The 21,471-nt window shown below is 43.2% G+C and overlaps 1 protein-coding gene across 2 annotated transcripts in view; it reads right to left on the bottom strand.

Annotated features, from left to right (window-relative positions):
- Nucleotides 1-21,471, bottom strand: part of Synpr (synaptoporin) — a 312,355-nt gene that overhangs the window by 37,134 nt on the left and 253,750 nt on the right. For both annotated transcript variants that reach the window (XM_057770140.1, XM_057770141.1), the window contains one exon: nt 20,550-20,748. In XM_057770140.1, coding sequence (XP_057626123.1) covers nt 20,550-20,748 — 199 coding nt within the window. The remainder of the gene's footprint in view (nt 1-20,549; nt 20,749-21,471) is intronic.

The following is a 21,471-nucleotide window of genomic DNA, read 5'->3' on the forward strand; positions in this document are numbered from 1 at the left end:
GAATGACCATCTATCATGCTAAATGTCTATCAGTTTTTCATTGGGTGTAATTCAAACCTCTCTTCTCTGTGTTCTGAAATGAGATACAGTCCATTATTGTTAACTATGTTGCCACAGAACAGAACTTCGTCCTAGCTGTAACATTGTTCCTATTGCCAATCTTTCTCTCCATATGTCTTCTCCTGGTCGTTCCTCTTCACTGCTAGACATGTACTTCCTATTATTCTCTATGAGAGAAAAGACACATGCTGTTTGTCTTTCTATGCCTGGCTCATTTCCCTTAACATAAGGTCCTCTCGTACCATCTGTGCCACTACAAACAGCAGGATTGTATCCCTTTCAGGGCTGGATAGGTAACTTTTCATCACATGATGTGTACTGTAGACTTCTAGCCACACTCCTGGAATTGTGGGCGCTATGAGGCATTCAGTGTTCTGGTCATTGCTTCCTTGAGCATTACACACTGAGTTCTGTATCTATGTTCGGTGTGGAGTAACAGTGAAGACTAAGAAGGCCTCTTTCTGTTTACAGGTCGTACTTTACTACGGCAGAGGCTGCAATGGAAATCCGTAAGGATAAGCAAGAGCAATTGATTTTCACTAGGATTCTCCACTTCTGATACTTATAAACACTAGATTCTCTATGAGATTGGAGTCACATGGTGATTGTCTTTCTGTTCCTGATTCATTTCACTTCCCATAATGCCCTCTAGCTCCAGCCACACCTCTACAAACGACAAACTTCTCATTGTGCCAGGGTATCTTGCATCTCCTCGGAGTGTTATCGGCAACGTGGCATCTATCTCGAGGTGCCATTAACAACCCCTCCAAGAGAGAAGACTACAACTGTCTCTAGACATTGCCGAATTTCACCCTTTGCGTTCTTCACTGTACACTGAAATCACTACATCCTTCAGGCTAGACTCAAGGCTCCAAGGGACGCTTCTTCTGCTGGCATTTTACCCATGCTTCACCCTTATATATCTAGTCAGCAGTCCGCAAGGATTAGTGACTCAATGGGAAACGCAATAATTATGCTAACCTTTTGGAATTTTTTTTCTCACAAACTAGAGGAATTAGAGCATAAGGTTTTAACAAGCATTCAGTGAAGGAATCATTCTGAATGATCACTGGTCAGCTTGGCTGCCGGAAAACTCTCTGTGTCTCAGAAGGGACTTGCTGACCAGACACCCCAGGTCACATTCTCTAGATGTCATTTTCCTGTTAAGAAATACCAACTGTCAAGCACTTTGGCAAATGTCAGGTGCCTGTAAATGCTAAGTAGTCATTAAAAAGGCATATGAATATTTTAGATCCTATCATCTGCAGGGAAAGATAGAAGTCCAGATTACAAGAAGAAGAAAAAAAAAAGAAAGAAAGACAAAGACAAAGAAAGCTCTGACGTTCAACTAATGGCTTTTTCCACCAATGGCAGCAGAGAACCTAGTATCTCGTAGCAGTAAATGTTTTTGGTAAATGGTCATTAAAATAAAAGTCTGTCCTAACTTTGTGGCAGCATCCTACTCCCAAGTGGGATGTTATTTTTCTATAAATAAGGTAAGTAATTGCACAGAATAACTCACACTTTCTTTCCACACACTCTGCCTTTCACTGGACTGACAGAATGACAGGCCAGAAGGGGTGATGACATGAGACAAGTCAGAACCCCACTCTTGTCCTTTCGATGGACTTGGTCATGTTGAGCAACAGCAGGTTTTCGTGAATGAACTCTGTGATGCTGGGTGTGAGAGAGCTTCTCTGGGGCACTACTGGTGAAAGCAGAGTGCACAAAAATGACCCATTTCAAAGCTGTTCACAGTACATAGTCTGATTCTTTCCATCTTTAGTCATTAATGGAACTGGGGAGGTTCATGGGATCAATTTCTATTTAGGGTGTGGGAAGAAAGAGCCTATCAAAACTATCTCTGACCTTATCCCGTAGCCAGAATGAGAAATGATGCAGTCTCACAGAGTGGAGTTCTAAGGCTACAGTCACAGAGATTAGCCGGGGCAGCTGCCCTCCTGGGCTCAGAGCTGTGTGTTTTGCTCACAGTGGTGATGGAAGATGACCCCGTGGCTGACTTTTGGAAATGTTCTGAATCTTTTGCTTTCCACACAATAAATACTCCCAGCTACTGCAGAAATGCCCACCAATGTCTCCAGAGGCTGCAACCAACAGAAAGATCTTCCCCTTAGGGACCCGTCATCTTCCTAATTGCCCGACCACACTTTTCTGGCCTGCCCCCGGGGGTTCTAGCAATGCTCTGAAAAGCACACACAGAACGCTGCAGGTACCTGTTCCTTTGTTTGCCTGTTGCCTCCAAGCCTTGGAAAGAAATGGCTTTCATGAAAGCCTTCTTCCCGCTTTCAATCCCTTCAGGAAGTGCCTCATTTTCAAAACTTATTAAAAATGGGAAGCCCATCCTAGGAGGCTCCTGGAGGTCTAGGTTCATAAAATGAACACGGACAACGGCAGCAGAATATCAAGTCTTCATAATTAAACCTTTTCATGTGCACGGTTCCTAGAGTGAAATCAGCTCTGACTTCAGCTGATTTAATACAGCCTTTCTAATTTAAGCACCCCCTTCGCTCCTGCTTAGCTGTTGCCTGACTGCGGATGGAAAATGGGTTCCCATTTCCCACTTTCTCAAGCCAATAAAGAGTTTGTGTTTTTAGACAAGTATGATGAGATAGCATTAATTTCTGACCCCTTTCCCCAATTCAAGAGCTTTGAGGGTAAGGAAAGTATTTCTGTTTGGGAGCGATAAAGTATTAAAGGAGGAGCACGGGAAAGGACGAGCGGCAGGTGAGTGTGCCTAGCGTGATGTCTGACTTCCAGTCAGCAGGCATTGACAGGGCTGCAGGAACAGAGCTCCAGAGAAGAGGGAAGGATGAATAATCTCATAGCAACAGAGGCAGTTAAGGGAGCCAACAAAGCAAAACAACAACCTAGTTAGAAGTGAAACTCTGGTAAATATGAAGTCCTGTTAGAGCAATTTCGCTTAATACGGAGAACGAAGCAACTGAAAAGATTTCCTGTTGAGTTACAGCCAAAGGCATGGCTTGCTCTGCTCCTCCAGGTTCACACAGTAGCGTGAAGATCATCTAGATGGATGCTTGTTTGAGAAGGAGAGTCAGGTGTGGATTTGGGGCTGGGGAATTGTAGCATGAGAGCCACAGGCAGAAAACCTGGAATGCCGATCTGTTTTCCTTTATAGATTATAGGTAAACTTGTTTGTCAGTTTGGTTTAGAATCCCCATGAAAACAAAATCTCTCGGCGTGTCTGTGAGGGAGTTTCTACCTTATGTTAAACATGGCAGGAAGACCCACCACGTATTAGTGGAAACCACCACCCGAATGACTGGGTCCCGATTGACTAAAAAGGAAAAAGCAAACTGAGCATCTGCACACATCTGTGTCCCGACCGTGTTGTGGTACAAGGTTCCCAGCTGCCTCGTGTTTCTGTAACCATGGTTTCTTTGCCAGGATGACAGCATCCTCAAACTGTGAGATTAAGAAAAATATATATCCCCAATTCCTTCCATTACGTTTGCCAGTGTGGTTGGGGGTTTGAATGGGAGTGGTGCCCACAAGCTCATGCATTTGATAATTGGTCCCCAGTTAGTAGAACCTGTTTGGAGAGGATTAAGAGGCATGGCCTTGTTTATGGAGGGGTGTCACCAGGGACGGGCTTTGAGGTTTCAAATCCTATGCCAGTCCCAGCTGCTCTCTCTGTCTCACGCTTTCTGGTCAAGGTGTGAGCTCTCAGCTATTGCTCCAGTGCTGTGTGGGCCTGATGGATACCACTCTCCCCACTGGTGACGGACTCTAACCTTCTGAAACTGTAAGCTCCCAATTCATCCTTTCTTCTACAAGCGCCTTGATCATGGTGTCTTATCCTAGCAATAGTAAATAACTAAGACTGCCAGGTCTTCTGACTTAGCAAGGAGGAAGATGACAAACACAGGCTTCCAACTGGTGACTGTACGGGGGACACTTCATTAACACCATCACAGGGAGTAAGGGCGTGGAGATCTTCACAGAGGAAGGAGTATTTGTAATAGGTCTCTGGGAATGAGTCTGACTTTGATAGACTAAGATGCAGCAGAGGGAGGGTGTTCCAGGCATCAGGGATATAACTGCAGAAGTAGGAATTCATGCAGCCTGGGTTCAGGGAACCGTGAATACCTCCACTTGGCTAAGATAAGGGGTTTATGAACTATTAGGCGATGTCGACAGCCATGGTAGGAGGTTCTGAGCGTTGGCGTGAGGAGTGGGTTGTTTCTTTTGTCCATCAGAAAGGGACAGTGTCATAAATTCAGCTGTGTTTGGGGTGATAGACTAAAAGGATAAAACCCAATTACCCAACAGGGCCTTCAAAGCCCAGACAAGGCCATCTCCCTCCACCCCACAGCTCCTGCTTGCGCCAAGTTGCTCATCACCGTGAAAACCTTTAAGACACAGAGTTTCACGAAATTCAGAATGCGTTCCCACACAAAAGACTCTTCTAATCAGGAACACCGATTCTATGGATTTTGGTTTCTCTCTCTCTTTTTATTTCTATCTCAAATCAGGAATTTGTATAATGAGTGGGAGAGGGCAGCCGAGAAAGGCTGTGGAGAGGAAGTTTGATTAGAGGGCTTATGTGGTGGTTCCCCCAAGGCCAACTATAGCAAACAAAGCTGGGGCCCTTTCTCCTTCTCTCGTTGCTCCCTGACCATCTCCTAATGGCCACACCTGGAAATGAAGACAGTGGAGATACCCCAGATCAAATTAATGGAAGTAGTCTGTTAAGTATCACTTGTAAATTTTCAAAGGTTTGTTTAATTCAGCCACTTTTAGCCAGAAGTTCTGTTCACAGTCTTGCCTTTCACTTACTGAGCCTCAGTGCGACAGGGTACTGCAGTGTGCAATGCGATAGGGCACTGCCAATGCGCACAGAGTGCATACAGACCCTAGTACTGAGCCTTAAACTCATGCGGCCCAATCGGGGGATTTTTCTCTGGTAATTCAGGCCCAATTCTTGCCTACTGAAGCATGGATGAAAGGCTGTTTGCTTTGGAGGGAGAAAAATTCAATGTATAAAATTAAAGCAATTCAATAATGAATGTTATTTTAATATAATAACACATTATGAAGCCACCCCAAGGGGCAAAATGGCTAGCAGTAATAATAAATATAAAAGTACTTCTGAAGTCATTGTCCCTTACTCCCTCTTGATCATATGCCTAAGGAAACTGTTACTAACCAGCTGTCAAACTATTACTTGCCTAACCAAGAAACCAGAAAAACTTAATCTTTATAATAGTATTTTTGACATACGTGGTATTGCAACTTTTTAATTAAAGACATAGAAGTTCTATAGCTCAAGATTATTTCATTTGGCAACAGGATCCTAAGTCAAAGTAACAATCACATGAATAAATTCAGTACTCCACACAGCTAGAGTCAATGGTAGGCCACATCAGGAGCTCAGTTGCTTTTGTCCTTTCTCCATCTCTGCTGTCTTTTTCTCTAGAACCTACACATCTCTGATCAGCTTTCTTCTTACAGAAGTATCCTTCTGGGCTGGGGAGATGTCTTGGTGGGTAAAGTGTTTGCAGAGTAACTGTGAGAACCCAAGCCTGAATCCTCAGAATCCAGGTAAAGGCTTGGTGCTGTAACATGAGTATCTATAATTCCATTGCTCCTACGAGAGATGAGAGATGGATGCAGAGGAATCTCTGAAGCTTGTGGATTGGATGGTCTAGTATATGTCGTAGGAATAAAAACAAACCAACCAATGAAGAAACTGTCTTAATCAAGGTGGAAAGTGAGAACAGACAACCAAGGTCATCCTCTTACCTCCACATGCATTTGTAGCATGGGCACACTTGGACATGAGTGCACATGCGCGTGCACACAGACACATATACACACAAAGACAGAGAAAGAGAGAAAGGGAAGGTGGCTACCCCCAACTAGACTCACATAGTCATGAGGAAGAAGAAATTTACTCCTTAGAGAAATCCGCAGAGAAACTTTGGTTGACTCAGTCTGACTTGATGTCAGGTGAGTCATCATGATGGATAACTCAGACGGACCCCGCGAGTGGGAGAAGACTGTCTCCTCCAAGAAGGGAGCTGGTGAGTCAAAATATGCCCACAATGAGATTATCCATTAGCTTATCCTCCCCTGACCCTGTGGTCAAAAGATTCTTCCCAGCCAAGTATGTATTCCTCCCCCTCACTTGGCATCTCTCATCTCTAAGTTTTATGGACTCTATTCTCCTTCCACCACATGATCCAACAAGTGCTCTTTCCTGTTCTTCCTCCACGTCGCCTCCGCGCCTGGTAAGTATTAAACCCAGGCGTTCCCTCACATAACTTGTCGTGCTTTGGTTATTTGATGGACAGCTCCAGCAGGGTGACAATAATGTAGCTCCCATGTATGATTCAAACAAAAAGCACTAAGAAAGCCAATAGCTGTCATTGGCTTTTCATTTTCCTGCTCCCAGTTCTACACAGGGGTGGGGGTAGTAGCAAGTGCCCTTAAGGTAGCTAGGAGTTTGAGCATAAGAAGATAACGTCCGTTTTATCGATCCCCAGTCCATAGAAGTACTTGAGGAAGTTTTAGTGCAATGACATCGAACTCAGTTTTTCTCCAGCCTCAACTAAAGTTTTCCAAAGTTGTAGAGCCATTTCTAGTTTATTAATAGTCTGTATGCTTTCCTGTCCCTAAGGGTTGCCACACAAATGCCCACTGAGCCTATCAGGGCTACAAGACAAACAGCACGCACCAGGCTTTGCCGAGCATCCTCTGGGATGGTCCGCGAGTTGAACGGTGGTTTCTTAGCTATTTTAGAACAACATGGAGCGAGGTCTTACATAGGTAATGAAGCAACGATCGGGTTTCACCCTGGTTAGTCCCTCATCTGTCTCCATAACTACATCTCCGATAAAGGATCACACAGTATTCATTTCCTTCTTGCCTCAGAGCCAAATTTCAAAGTGCTTCCTTGTATGGATCTGTGGCTTTGGTGAGAGTTCTGCTAATAAGCAATAGGAATGAAGACAACCAGCTGGGAAAATGGGCTAAGAAGGCTGCAAAAAATACCAGATTCTGGACTCCATGGCCATTATGTGCATGTCTGATGAACTGTGGGTATTGGGGCACGTCGTTTCTGAACTGCGGGATGCCTCCGAGAGGCTGAAGCTGTGAGTGCTTGTGTGGGATGCAAAGCAACAATGCAGGACACAGTGAGGGTAGCTTGCCATCTAGCATGACAGAGTGAGGAAGAACTTGGCGCTTAGAAAGAACGATGGGGCTGCAGAGACAGCTCGCTGGTGAGGGTGCTCTCTGCCACGCCTGATGACCTGAGTTCTGTCACTGGGGACCACGTGGTGGAGGAGACAGCTGGCTCCTATAAGCTCTCCTTTGACCTCTATGGGCATGCTGTGGGCCACGGAATGTACCCCCACATAAATGCTAGATATTTTTTACATGTGTTAGGAGGAGGGTGGGGGTCGAGGCTAGTTTGCTGCTGGATACCCTAATCAGACTGTCCAAGTTTCTTCTTGCGATGCGGTTGCATTCCTCAGACTTTTTTACTGTTTCTTTGCTGGCCGTCACAGTATCCCAACTCCTGCTTTAGGTATATGGATTTGTGTTCCATTCTCTATCCCTAAAGTATGGAAATGAGTGCCACAATTGTAGGACTAGCAGAAAGGGAGGTAACAGAGCAAAGGAGGACAGAGTGAAACTCTATATTCGGCCTAGCTGCATTCATTTGTAATGATGGCAGCTTAAGCTAAGTTCAGAGGCTCAAGGAATGAAAAATAATAGGAAAGATATTTGGGCATGACAGCGCAATGAGAAACCCGAGACTTTTCTCACGACGAGAAAGTAACCAGCGTTCACATAGTTACTGCTTTTCAGCTGACCTAAGCAGTCAGACTTAAATACCAGCTACACAGAAAGCACACAGTGATAATATAAGGCGAATGGACGTGATGGCTTACTTTAATAAGCACCTGCTGGATGCCTGGCATTGTTGTTGTGACTTCGCGTGTAATAACTCATGTCACCCACGGCCTTCACAGGCGTCGAGGCAGAAACTCAGAGTGCCTCTAAAACCTATCAAAGTCACACAGGCAGCAGACGGTGGTACCGGGGCTCTGAACCAGACAGTTGGACTCTGGAGACTGAATTCCTGACTATTGCTTCTTATTGGCTCCGCACGACAGAAGTTTGAGCTCAAGACTAATAGCAATAAAGCAGGGAGGTTGAGGCTAGAAGCTGAGTTCTTTTCAGATTTGGGTCCTTGGAGCTTAACCTAGGATTTGGGACCTGGAGCACGGTCTAAGCATCCATGGTTATTACTATTTTAAAATAATTTATTATTTGGTCAGTTTCATATATGTGTAATATATCTTGATGATACACACCCAATTATTGTCTCAAGTTTCCTTCTCATTCAACTCTTTCTTCTTTCCAATAACTGTCCTTCCTGTTTACACCTGACTTTTAGCCAACTGAGTTTAACCGGGCTGTTTGCATGAGCATAGGTGTAGAGTTGCTTACTAGGGTATGGATAACTTAAAAACCACTAAAGAAAGTGACCATGATCATTTTTTTCCGACTCCAGGAAAGCTTGCTCTTATGTTCAAGATGGAAATAGCACATGGACTTCCGTCTGATTTAGAACTGACACCAAACACAGAAGTCTAGGGAAGTGCTGGCCAGTGTCAGGTCCAACCTGACACACAGTAGGACCATCCGTGGAGAATGGTCTTAGCTGATAAAATGCTTCCATCGTACTGGCCTATAGGCAAGCCTGTAGGGCAGCTTCTTGATGGAGAATTAATACGAGAGGGTCTAGCTCACTGTACCTGGTGCCACACATGGGCAGGTGATCCTCGATAGTATAAGAAACCAGGGTAAGCGTGTCATGTAGAGCAAGCCACTGAGACGTGTTCCACCGTGGCTCTTGCTTTAGTTCTTGCCTCCAGGTTCCTGCTCTGAGTTCTTGCCCTGACTTCCTTTAGCAACAGAACGTCACCTGAGAGTTGCAGGATGAAATGAGCCCTTGCCTCCCCAAGTTGTTTTCAGTTACTGTGTTTCCTCACAGCAGCAGAAGCCCTAACTAAGGCAGGGGTTATAAAGAAAAACCCAAGATAATGCAAATTTTCAAAGTAAATTATAAACAGCTATTAAACATGGTGCTCTTCTTTCCTAACTCGATATCGTTTGGAGACTCTCACCCAAACCACTGTGTAGTTCAAATGAGCCCTAACTTGCTGGCTGGTGATCCAGTACTAGAGATGGAGGCAGAGTAAGGTGGCAACTCCTGATGTCTTCTAGGAGAATGTAATATTTCAAGGTTGTCAGGGAACTGGAGGTGTCACTGAGTCCTTGATGACACCAGCTAAATTGGAAGAAAGAGGTTTCAGAGCTGAGACTTGCACACTGAGGAGAGGAGCAGAATTGCATAGCTTAACCAGTTGCCACAGGACACAGGGCAGGAGAGGGCAGTAGGGGACCCGAGGTCTCACTGTGGAGTTCATGGAGCAAAATAAATGAACCCAGTGTGAGTCAGAGTTCACCCCAAGTGCAACTGTTCAATGAGAGCTGCTCAGAAGGCAAAGACTTAATTGCCTTTTGGGCAGAGTTTGTGATTATCCTCAGCCACTGTTTCTACAGCTCTGGAACAGGGAGTAAAATACTAAACTTAAGTAACATTGTGAAAAGTACCCGGTATATGGCCAGGCATATAGCAGGTGTTCAATGGCTGCTACTTACTGCTGCCAACCTCACAGTATAAATCATGATATCTCTATCCTGGTGACATTCTGAGCTGGGTAAGGCTCTGCTGAAGTGAGTTGTTCTGATCGGTACAGGATATTTGATGTTAGCAGCATCCCTGACTTTTACTGACTATGATGTCACCTTAGTAGTAACAAAAGTAATTGGTCAAGCCTTGCCATTGTCTTATAGGATGAGTTCTCAGTTCTCCTGGGCTTCTAAAATGAAGCACTAGAGGACAGATGGTCTATAAAGGTGACAAGTTACTTCCTCATTGTTCTGCAGGCTCCAAGTTCAGTTTAAGCTATCTGATGAAGGTTGCAATCTCATTTCAAGATGGTGCCATGTCTCTACATCTGCTGAAAGGCTATATGTCCTCATACAGTGGAACTGACAAGGCAAGCACTACCCGAAGTCCCTTCTATAAGGGCTTTAATCCTGTTGACAAGGGAGATCCTCTGAGCCCAAGAACCCCTTCTCTTCTCTCAGTGCTGCTACTTTCGCCATCTGTGAATGTGGGATGGATCATGCTATTACTTGAATTTGTTCTCTGCAAAAACCATGATTTTCCAAAATTATAGAAAAGGTGGGGCTTTAAAGGAGTAATTAAGGTATGCGGATTCCTCAGGTATAAATGAGACTAAGCCATTCATAAAAAAGGCTTTCTACAAAGCTTGGCACACTGGTCCTTCCACCTGCCATAATTTAAGATCCCACTGCTCTTCCCCTCTGAAGGATGAAATAACAAGGTGCCATCTTAGAAGAATAGAGTAGCATCCACCAGACAAACCAGATCTGCCAGCAACTTGACCCTGCTCTTCCTAACTCCAGAACTGTCGGGGGGAAAGGACTCTGTTTTAACAACTACCATCTCAGACCCTTTTGTCATAGCCACACAAATGGACTAGGAGAGGGCAGGGGTGTCAGAAGCGCAGTGACACCTCCCTTTTTCCTATGCATTGGGTGTCACAGGTCTGCTTGCTGGAGGAACTAATTAGGAACACTCCGCATTTCATTTCCCATTCAATGAAAATGGAAAGATCACAGGCAAAACACTTTTGGTGCTTGGCCAAATTCCCTAGCATCTGACTTTCCAACTAGGTGATGAAGTCCCTGGAAAAAGAGAAAACAAATAAAATACAGAAGGGAGAGAATAGATATTGTTCACCAACCCTCTACAGACATATTCCAACAGCGGCTGCTGCTGTGGGCTCTGATCCTTTAAGCAGTCAGTGGCTTCATTGCAGCTCTTGGACTATAGCTGATCCTTGTGTTTAACTTACTAAGTACAAAAACAATGTATCAAATATAGTGGAAACTTATGTTCATTTAGATTGTAATTATGAATTTGCTAATCATTAAAAAGCTTAAAAGAACTATGGATGTCAACTTTGGTAAGGCATAGTGTGCTAAGGACATCTCGAATGGATTAATTTATTTGCCTTTATCTATGCTATTCCTGGGGAAAACAATTCATTCACGCAAATTCTATGGTAGTGTCGATTAAAAGTTTATTTAAAGTTGAGTTCACCCTTTTTGTATTGTCAACATTTCTTTTCTTCAGAGAGCAAGAAGATGGAACATAGAACATATGGGCTGGGCACACATGTGCCGAACAAGTCAGACTTTGAACTTTGACAAGCGTATCTATTATTAACAGAGAACATAATCAGGGATTTCAAATATTATTTCCAAGCACTGACTACATTGTGTCTGGGCTAGAACTTCAATGTTCTCTATTCTACCTGCCAACTTCCAAATGCTCTGGAAGTACCTTTAAAGGGATTCCACAGTATAGAGTGTGAAGCAGGGAGAGCCTTACTCCCAGGAATCCCTTCTCTTCTTTAGGTTTCCAAAGCCCTGTTCACATGCTTCCAGTAGGCTAATACTAAGAGCTTCATAGTGATTCTGTTGTCTTTCTTAGTATAACCAGTGCTTTTAGCTCTTCCATCCATACATGGCGGTTGGTCTGCTAAGGATACTCAGTACTATGACAGGGAAAATTACTCAGACTTTAAATGGAATTGACAAGATGAGAAAAGAAAAGGCAAAGAAAAGAGATGAAAAAAAGAAAAGAAGGAAGGTGAGGGGGAAGAGAAGCGAGAGGAGAGAGGAGTCTCTCTGTTCTGAAAGCTCAGATACTGAAAAGCCCGAGTTCTACCCATGATCACACCCAAGCCAAGGTTTGTCTAAACAGAAGCAAAAGCTCTGTGCTTTTTTTGTAGGAAAGGGTCACTTGTTTGTCCTGGCCACCAGACTAGCTTAGGCTGGAAATAATCACACAGAAACTGTATTAAATCACTGCTTGGCCATTAGCTCTAGCTTCTTATTGGCTAACTTTTACATATTAGTTTAACCCATTTCTATTAATCTGTATATCACCATGAGGTTGCGGCCTACCAGCAAAGTTTCAGCACATCTATCTCTGGTACAGCTCCATGGCGTCTCCCTGACTCCACCCTACTTTCTCCCAGCATTCAGTTCAGTCCTCCCTGCCTAGCTCTGCTCCACCCCGCCTTGATCTGCTATAGGCTCAAAGCAGTTTCTTCATTCATTAATGGTGATCACAGCACACAGAGGGGACGCCCACATCAGTACTTACTTCCTATTTTCTTCCTCCAGCTATGTACTAAGCCTGTACTTAGAAATACAGAGTCACAGCCTTCTGGTCACATCACAGAATGAGTCCCAAGGAAAAAGGATCACCTACACCCTCCACTCAACAGTTATGTTCAGACCCAGCAATGAGTCAAGCTATACTTAGGGACTTGGGACAGGAGAGCCATCTGATTAAGAGGGAAGGACCAAAGACGGTGGAATCATGAGGGCTGTTGTCAACCAAGGAAAGGTACAACTTCCTTCTGCAGGAATAAATATTAGACAGGGGAACCATTAAAACTAATGGCCATAATAATATTATAATCAGGTATCGCCGACTTCTCATTACAGCGTGGCTTTTCCTGTGCAGAGACTGCAAGCACCCACTTGCCTGACCTTATGTCAGTCATGTATTGTGAATTTCTACTCGTTGCAGATAACACTACGACCTTCCAACTACTTAAGCACGGGTCAGAAGATGGGATTGCAATCTGGGACTTCCTGTTTTAACCATAACCTTAGCATCAGTGGACTCAGTAAACTCAGTGTTCCCACCCTTGTTATCCCCATCGTCTAACCATGGCTCGACTTCTAAGTTCCCAGAGCGGCTGTTCAATGTGTGTTGTGGTTGATTAAACCGCGTCTCTGTAACAGAGGGTTGACTCATTGTTTCACTTCTCTCTCAGGGTTTTTTTTTTAATTAATTAATTTATTTAATTATTAAAGATTTCTGCCTCTTCCCCGCCACCATCTCCCATTCCCCTCTCCTCCCCCAATCAAGTCTTCCTCCCTCCTCAGCCCAAAGAGCAAACAGGTTTCCCTGCCCTGTGGGAGGTCCAAGAACCACCCACCTCCATCCAGGTCTATTAAGGTGAGCATTGTTTTAAGACCAAATGAGAAATTAAAAATATTTGGGAAACACTGGGAATAATAGAAATGCAAGCTAAGCCTATGCAGCACCTATGTGCTACTGAGGTAAACTCCCCCAGTCTCATAAACCAGCTCTGGACAAATTGGTCTGCTTTGTGTGACCGGATCAGACAGTTCAAATACCACAGCCGCTTTCATTTGTCCCTTCCTCCCTCCCTCCCTCCCTCCCTCCCTCCCTCCCTCCCTCCCTCCCTCCCTCCCTCCCTCCTTCCCTCCCTCTCTCTATCTTTCCTTCCTTTCTTTCTTTCCTTTTGTTAATGAAATCTTAATGTGAATATTGAGAATGGTTAGAATTCTTAGAATAGTTTCTTAAGTCAAGCTTTTCACAACATTGCACTGGAACTTACTGGGAATGTGAACCACTGCTTGTTATTCTCATCCTTAGCGCATTCTGTTAGTTGTGTGAGACTAGCCACTGTTTTTAGCTGAGAAAACCTACATCCCCTCTGACATGAAGCCTAAAAAGACCCAGAGCCCTTGCCACAGAATCTTGGGCAGAAGACTGGCTTGAAAGATGAGCTCTATAGAACATGGCAAGGTGATGTAACTGAATGGGATATTTCAGTTCCACAATCACACATCACAGAGGTGATCATGCTGCCTTCTGAGAGCTGGTAAGTGTCCATACAAACTGGTGACACACAGACAGTAGCTTGCTGATTCCTCTGGCTTTTTGATTCAGTTTTTTTTCCCCTACAGGATCACTTACCATTTTTAGCAATTAACTTCCTTCTGAAGCTATTCAAATCCCAAGTTTTACTTAAAAACAGGCAATTTTATCATTTTCCCAGTAGATTAAAATATTTTAAGTAGCCATCGATAAACTTGTTTCTCATCTGTCTCCTACTCCTGGAATGCTGAAATCAGTGGTTTGTACCACATCAACCTGGCCATTCTGAAGCCAAATAGATTTTGAATTAACAGAGGGGGCCACACATCATCCTGCTGTAACTTTGTTGGATGTTGTCTATTTGAGGATCTTGCATGAAGGTGAGGGGCCCTTGATTGGTGTCGAACTTCTACCCCTCACCCTGCCTGCTAGTGATGTGGTCTGGAAGAACCGCTGACATCTCTAATATTCCCACTGCTTATCAATGTGAACAATAATATAAACTAGAGTTGTTGTGACTATTAAACCAGGTCAATACACTCTGGGAGCCCACTGAGTATGAGCCAATGTCATCGCTAGGACTCTTCATTTTTATCAGAAGTACCACCATCCTCACTTCCCTGTAACCGATCAATTTTATCATACATGGTACCATATCTCAGAACAGCAAGAAGGGAGTTTATTCATTTTCAGATGGATATCTGATTTCTTAAAGCTGCTGGAACCAGGTCTCATTAGCATAACAGAAGAACCTCGTTGTGCCATGCTGCAACCGACAACACCAAAATACGTGTGATATTCGGTTTTAATTGTCAACTTAGGTGAGGGGGGGAGGGGGCAATATTTGGGAGGAGGGGAGGGAAATGGGAAACGGGGAGCAGGTGGAAATTTTAATTAAAAAAGAATAAAAAAAACAATAAAAAAATATATATCTAAGGAGGGATGCTCCATGAAGTGTTGTGTCAGAAGACTGGCCTGTGGGCATGGCTGTCAGAAGTGATTTTGGTTTTGATTACTTGATTGAGATGGGAAGACTACTGCCCGCGTTGGTCTTGAACTGAGTCAAGAAAGCGAGCTGAGCACTAGCACGCATGCGCCCATTCGCTGCTCTCTGCTCCCGGATGTGACCTGACTTGGCTGTTTGAAGCCCCAGCCACCCCACCCTGCACTGATGGAGAACTCTAACGTGAAACTGTGAGCTAGACAAACCCTTTCGCCCTTAACTTAGGCTATTTTGTTACCCCGCTAGGAAACAAAACTACCGCTAAAGACAAAACAGTAACAGTGTCAAAGGATCCGTGGTAAGGGGAGGAAGCCGGGAGGAAGCCGGGAGGAAGCCGGGGAGGAAGCCGGGAGGAAGCCGGTTCACTATTACAGCATAAACAGGACTGACTAAAACTTAGGACAACAGTGAGACCCCAACAAGTGCTGCTCTAGTGTGGTAGGATATTTGCCCACTGTGTGAAGATGGATTGCTGTGATTGGTGTAATAAAAATACGAATGGCCAATAGTTGGGCAGGAAGTATAGGCGGAACTTCTGGGCAGAGAGAGAACTCTGGGAAGAAAGGCAGAATCACCAGCCAGAGATGGACAGGAAATAGGAGTTACAAGAATGGAAGAGAGATAATGTCACATGACAGAACGTAAATTCATATAAATGGGTTAATTTAAGCTATAATATCTAGTTGAGACAAACCTAAGTTAAAGGTCAAGTTTTCACAATAGTAATAAGTTTCTTTGTCACCATTGGTGAACTGGGCTTGCTATGTATAGTACCTAAAATGGGGCATAGATATCCAAACATGGGCCTGAGAAAGCTAAAATAACTCTAGACAAGGAGCCAGATGTGGCTCCCTTGTTCCACAGTCTCTCAGGTGGGTGGATGCTTGCTGCACACAGAGGCTGGCTCCTGCCCCTGCCTGCAGACACAAGGGGGCGGAGCCAGCTGCCAGTGATGTGCACTAGCGTGGTGTGGATATGCTAAGCTGAGCCATGGTGGCTGATATGGCAGTTTAAGATTTGTCTCATGTGGTCAGAAAAAGCTGCAGGCGCTTGGCAAAGCCAGGCCAAGACACAGAAAATTTCTAAAAATATACAGTATGCTTAGGGATTGAAAAAAGAAAAGAAAATGGATATAGATAGTCATAGAAAAAAATAGGCTAAATATAATAAAGTCTTTAAAGAGAAAATAAAGTATTATTAAAATTAATAAACTATGTAAAGATGGGAAATATACAGGATGTCTGAATACTGTATTGTGCTTTATGAAGTTTAAACTTTTTAAACAGTAATAAACAAAACAAAGTAATGGCCATGGAGAATCATTGGTGAGTTTTAAAAACCTGTTAAATTAGATCATCCTATATATTTTAAAGATGTATTGACTTCAGAATAGAAACCAGAATATGTATTGTGTTGGGGACGAGGTTTTGCTTTTGTTTCCAAAGGATACCATCAATATTAATAAAGATTAAATTAGAACAGGAGAGACTTCCTGATTAGGAGAAGCAATAGTTCATCAAACATCTTAGTCATTCAATCCAATTTAATTTCTAAGACTAACAAATGTCTTTCACTAGATTAGTCATGAAAAAATTGATTTTTATTATTAAAAATAATACTTTTTCTGTTGCCAAAAGAATTTTTGTCTTAGCAAAAATATAACCTGTACTCCACAAAATATTCCCCAAAGTTAGGGTTGGGGCAGGATTTTGTTTTTGTCTTTTTAAGAAAATAAAAACATCCAGCTAAGAACTCCAGAGACCACTGGACAAAAGAAACATCTAAAGAAGAAAATCAAATCATCAAGAAAAAAATGCTCCCCCCCCCAAATAAATTGTCCTAATGGTGTAGCAGACATCCAGCAGGATAAAATTTTAGAAATCTTCCCAAAAGTATGTTTCTGCTGTTCTTGACAGTCATATAAGGCAAATGGGGTTTTTGTAGTCCCAGTTCATTTAAAAATTAAAGCTGGCTTTGGAGTCAGAGAGATCATGGCTCTCTCATTCTATAAGCACAAGCATGCTTGTTAAAGGAAAATCCCAAATATGCCTCATGTTAGAAGAGTCCCCTGGTATTGAACAGAAGAAAAACCAAATTAAGTCACTATTATGTTGCAACTAATCTCATAATCCTTTGGTTTTATTTTGACTCTAAAACTTTCTTTAAGATATAAACATTATCTCAAAACTTCTAAAATATATACACACATATGTATGTCTACATACACACAAACACACACACACACACACACACACATATATATTCAAACTTTCCATCATGATACTAATGGTCATACAGAACACTGACCAATTCTAGAAATAGGCTTCATCTAGCTTCCTGTATGTGACTTTGGGTTTGAGTCTGAAGCAGGTAGCTGTTAGGATTCAGGCTGGCCTGAATTATGGTGGCCTGTCCTGTCATTTGGCAGAATGTACCCAGGCAATACCCTGGCCAGCCCAGGTCCTAGTCTGTATACAGGTACAAAGGTCCCTTTAAGAGGCTAGCTCTGCCCACTCCCTTCTTTCTCCCTTTCTGCCATTCTCTCTGAGGAGGCCACTTTTCTGCCTCTATCTCTCCCACTCTGTATCTCTGTCTCTCTATCTCTCCCATTCTCTCTCCCCCTCCCATTCCCTTTATCTCAATAAACTTCACACTCAAACTCTGTCTGCATGGTGTCTTTGTCAGCCATTGGACCCACCCACCATGAGATCCCCTGCAAAGGCCTCTCTCATGCGGTCCTCACCCACATGTATTACAACAGTAGCTAGAAACTAAGTTCATGTACCCAGATGTATTTAACAACTTGTGATCCTTTAACTTCTCCAAGACCTACTACATATGACGTTTAAAATGTTTAAGTTTTCTGCCATAAACCATACCCATTTCTGACAGTGACTTTTGAAGTCTCTAAAAAGATGATGGGGCCCCACATGACAATTCCACCTGGATTGTGGCAACACCACTAAGCTGACGAACACCACCCAGAGATCAGTTTCAGATTACAAACTGCTCAGGAAAATCTCCAAGATGCTAGCTGAGAAGGTCCAGCCTCATAGGTTACTCTAACCAGGACTTCAGGTAAGCCTTAGATGTTCCCAATACACAGAGACTGGATAACAAATGTTACAGCTAGTTTTCAAGGACTTGAAATATATATATATATATATTATAGATATAGATAGATAGAGAGGGAGAGAGAGAGAGCAAACCAGACCTTTTCCCACATAAGCTAGCTGTGCAGACGTCTTCCCGCTGGCAGGTCAGTATTGCCTTGATCTTTAGAATTATGCAAATGTCTTCTTAATCCATGGAACCATATCCCTAACACTCTCTTCTGTGCACCCCACAGGAGTGAAGTGACTTTGGTTCCATTTCGAGATGAGAGAAAAGGATACCTGCCCGAAGACATGCGTTTTGCTGTATTGCCTGTTCCCCTACAAGTACACCTATTGACGCGCTGCAGTTAGGAGCGTGGCTTGTCCTCCCCACTGACCCCAGCATTCAAAGAGCAGACATTCCTGCAGCTGGCTTTCACAATTTGTTCAGCTCTCTGCAATATATAGGTCAGATAAAAGGTTTCTGAAATTTACTGAGAGAATTTCTAAAATACCTATTCCTACTTGTGAAAACTAGTTAAAAGAACAAGATTTCTGGCAGAATGGGCATTTGGAAGTACAGTGGCTGGCACTCTGTAAATTTGAAATAAATGATACAATTAATATTTGTTTGATTTTTTGGTGATTCATTAAAAAGACAATAAACAGATTCTTTAATGAGTTGGTAAATTTATTATTCACTTTGAATTTATATTTCTATTGTATTTTTCAAAGAATTATAGCCTATAATACTCTTGAAAGCACTTTCTTGATTAGCATATTATATTTCTTTGCAGAAAAAGTATATACAAATTTTAAATTACTTTTTAATTGTCCTAGACCCTAAGGCTCTGGTGTTATAAATTTCACTGGGTTTTGTGATCATAATATTATTATCAATGCACAATTGTCTAAAACAACAAAATGTCCTACGTAGTTATTAAGTAATTGCTAATTTAAAAAGCTAAATTGTGTTTCACATTTATGTCTCTTAGATAGATGGGCTGTTATTTTTCTTGGCTTAGCTTCTAACACCTTCGGATGGATTGTGTACTCCTGAGAAAAGGGCTTGCACAAGGAACAGGTGAGAAAGATGGCATTTGCTGTGGCAGTGCTGCTAATCTCTTGTTTCTGACTTAGGAACTCAAATCACATAGCAATCTATCATCAAAAACTTTTTTTAATGATCTATCAACTGACAAGAAGGTAATAAATATTGATTTTATGGAGAGCAAGAAATTGTGTGACATCTCATACCTGGAAGCTGTTCTCCCAGGGCTTCCAGCGCTGAGGGTGTGTGAGACAGGCACTTCCAGCACCTCCAATGACCTGTATCTTCTAAAGATGCTCTACAATAAGCTTTGGAATGTCAAGAAAGCCTGCTTTCTTGTGGGAATCGGGAGTACATAATTGCTATTATTTGGTTATTCAATGCCCACCCCCCCACCCCAAAGCCTGTGCATTAAATAGTTGGTTCCCATGGTGGCAGTCTGAGGAGACAGTGGAATGCTGGGGAGATGGAGCCTTATGAGAAGTCCTTAGAACATTGGGAGAATTGCCTTTCAAGGGGACTGTGGGATCCTGAGCCTCTCAGTCTTCTGATAGTAAGGTGAGCAGTTTGCTCTACCACAAGCTCCTCACGATTGCTGGCTGGCACCCCCACCTGAAACCCAAGAATAATGGGTCTGTCCAATCACAAGCTGTAATTCAAAAAAACCCCATACATAAGAACAAAGATTCCTTTTCTGTTTGTAAGTTAACGATCTCAGGCGCTTTGTTGTAGAAACAGAGAGGTAACCAATATAGCTATTGAGAGAAAAAGTTATTTAAACATTTTTAGACACAGGCCATTTCAGGAAATAGATTTTGAGTAAATATACCTATAAAGGTTGTGAGAGTTATTTATTTTTCTTAAAGCTATCTATATCCATGTATCTCTTGGAGAGTTTTTATGTCTCCCTCGGTGCATGTATAGGACAGGTAAGGCTATACTGATGTCACCTGAGTTCTTGAACCACCATCAAAGACAATGGAAGGAACTGGTGGGGTGCTGGAAGGGAGGGGTGAGAGAGTGGAGAGGAGTAGAGAGAACAAAGTAGAGAGGAAGAGAGAGAGGAGAGGGAGGGACAATTATGCTTCTTTATAATATGGAAACAATGCATTTCAGAAAAGCACAAATCCAACCATCTAAATGGCTATTGAGAATAATGGCCGCCTATCTGCGTAATGCTGGACCTACAAGCCCACAGCAGAACTCATCCTTCTTTTCTGGGTCTCCTGGGCTTCCTAATCATTGTTTGTTTTGGTCTCAAAAGGGTTTCTACAGGATCTTATGCTTCTTTCCCGCACCAGGACACAGGGGCCAAAAGGCACAGTGCTTTCTGCTGCAGATTCAAGAGATTTGGAGGATAACAAATACGATTTCCTTTTGCATACCAGCCTCAGAGGCATGGATGACTCCAAAGCCCCTCAGATATTTCCTGAAGAAGTTATAAGGGACAGAAGTTGCTTCAAAAAGACAACAACTTACAATGAGTGGGCCCCGGTTGTTTTCACGATACTTGTTCTGGAAGAAAATGTACACAACAGTGGCGGCCAGAGAGTAGAGGAAAGCGAAGACAGCCACAGTGACGAAGAACTCTGCGGAGGACGAGGAGTCGCCAACCAGTGCCAGCTTCTGCCGTTCCTTTCCCTCACAGGTGGGCACTTCAAAGGTCACCTGGTGCAACCTGAAAACACCAGAGGCAAGAAGACATGACATGGTTGTAGAAGGTGAAAGCAACGCTTGCTGTCACGTCTGCTGACGTCAGGTTAGATATGCTTGGGAGTCCCAGGAAGCTTCCACCAGAGAATTTATTAACGAGTTTACAGATTCTAGCTGGACCCATGGAAATAAATACCACAGAGGAGGTAATTCACCCAGCAGAGGGGAGAAGGGAAAGAGAATCTGAAAGGAGTGCAGTCTTGCGTTTGGGCCTGCCTGTGTCTCCAACCCCTTCTCTACCTAAGTCTACAGCTCCTCCCCTCAGTGCTTTAAGATCCATCCTCCTGCTCAAACACATAGCCTGCTTAACCTACCTCAGTTATACCAAGCAGGGTACAACCTGGCTGAGTATCTTCCAGCAACTCTTCTGCCTGTGCATGCCTCCTCGGCATCTGGGCTCCACATCCTCTCTAGGGAACCCCCTGCTAACTACTCACCATGGTGGGTTTTTTCCTTTTGACATTTTTATTGCACTTCTTCCTCCTTTTTAATCTTTGAAATTATAATATAATTACATTTCTTCCGACCTTTTTAATCACCTCATGCTGCGTTATCACATGCGCAGTGTTTGTTACCAGTGAAGCTGTCTCCACAACATGCTCACTTGCTGTTTGTTTACCCCTGTCTGCATTGCTTCCTCAGTGGTAACTACCAGTTTCTACGATCGGGTGTGATTGGCTTTGCTCTT

The sequence above is a fragment of the Chionomys nivalis genome, chromosome 5, assembly GCF_950005125.1.
Source record: "Chionomys nivalis chromosome 5, mChiNiv1.1, whole genome shotgun sequence".
Taxonomy (NCBI): domain Eukaryota; kingdom Metazoa; phylum Chordata; class Mammalia; order Rodentia; family Cricetidae; genus Chionomys; species Chionomys nivalis.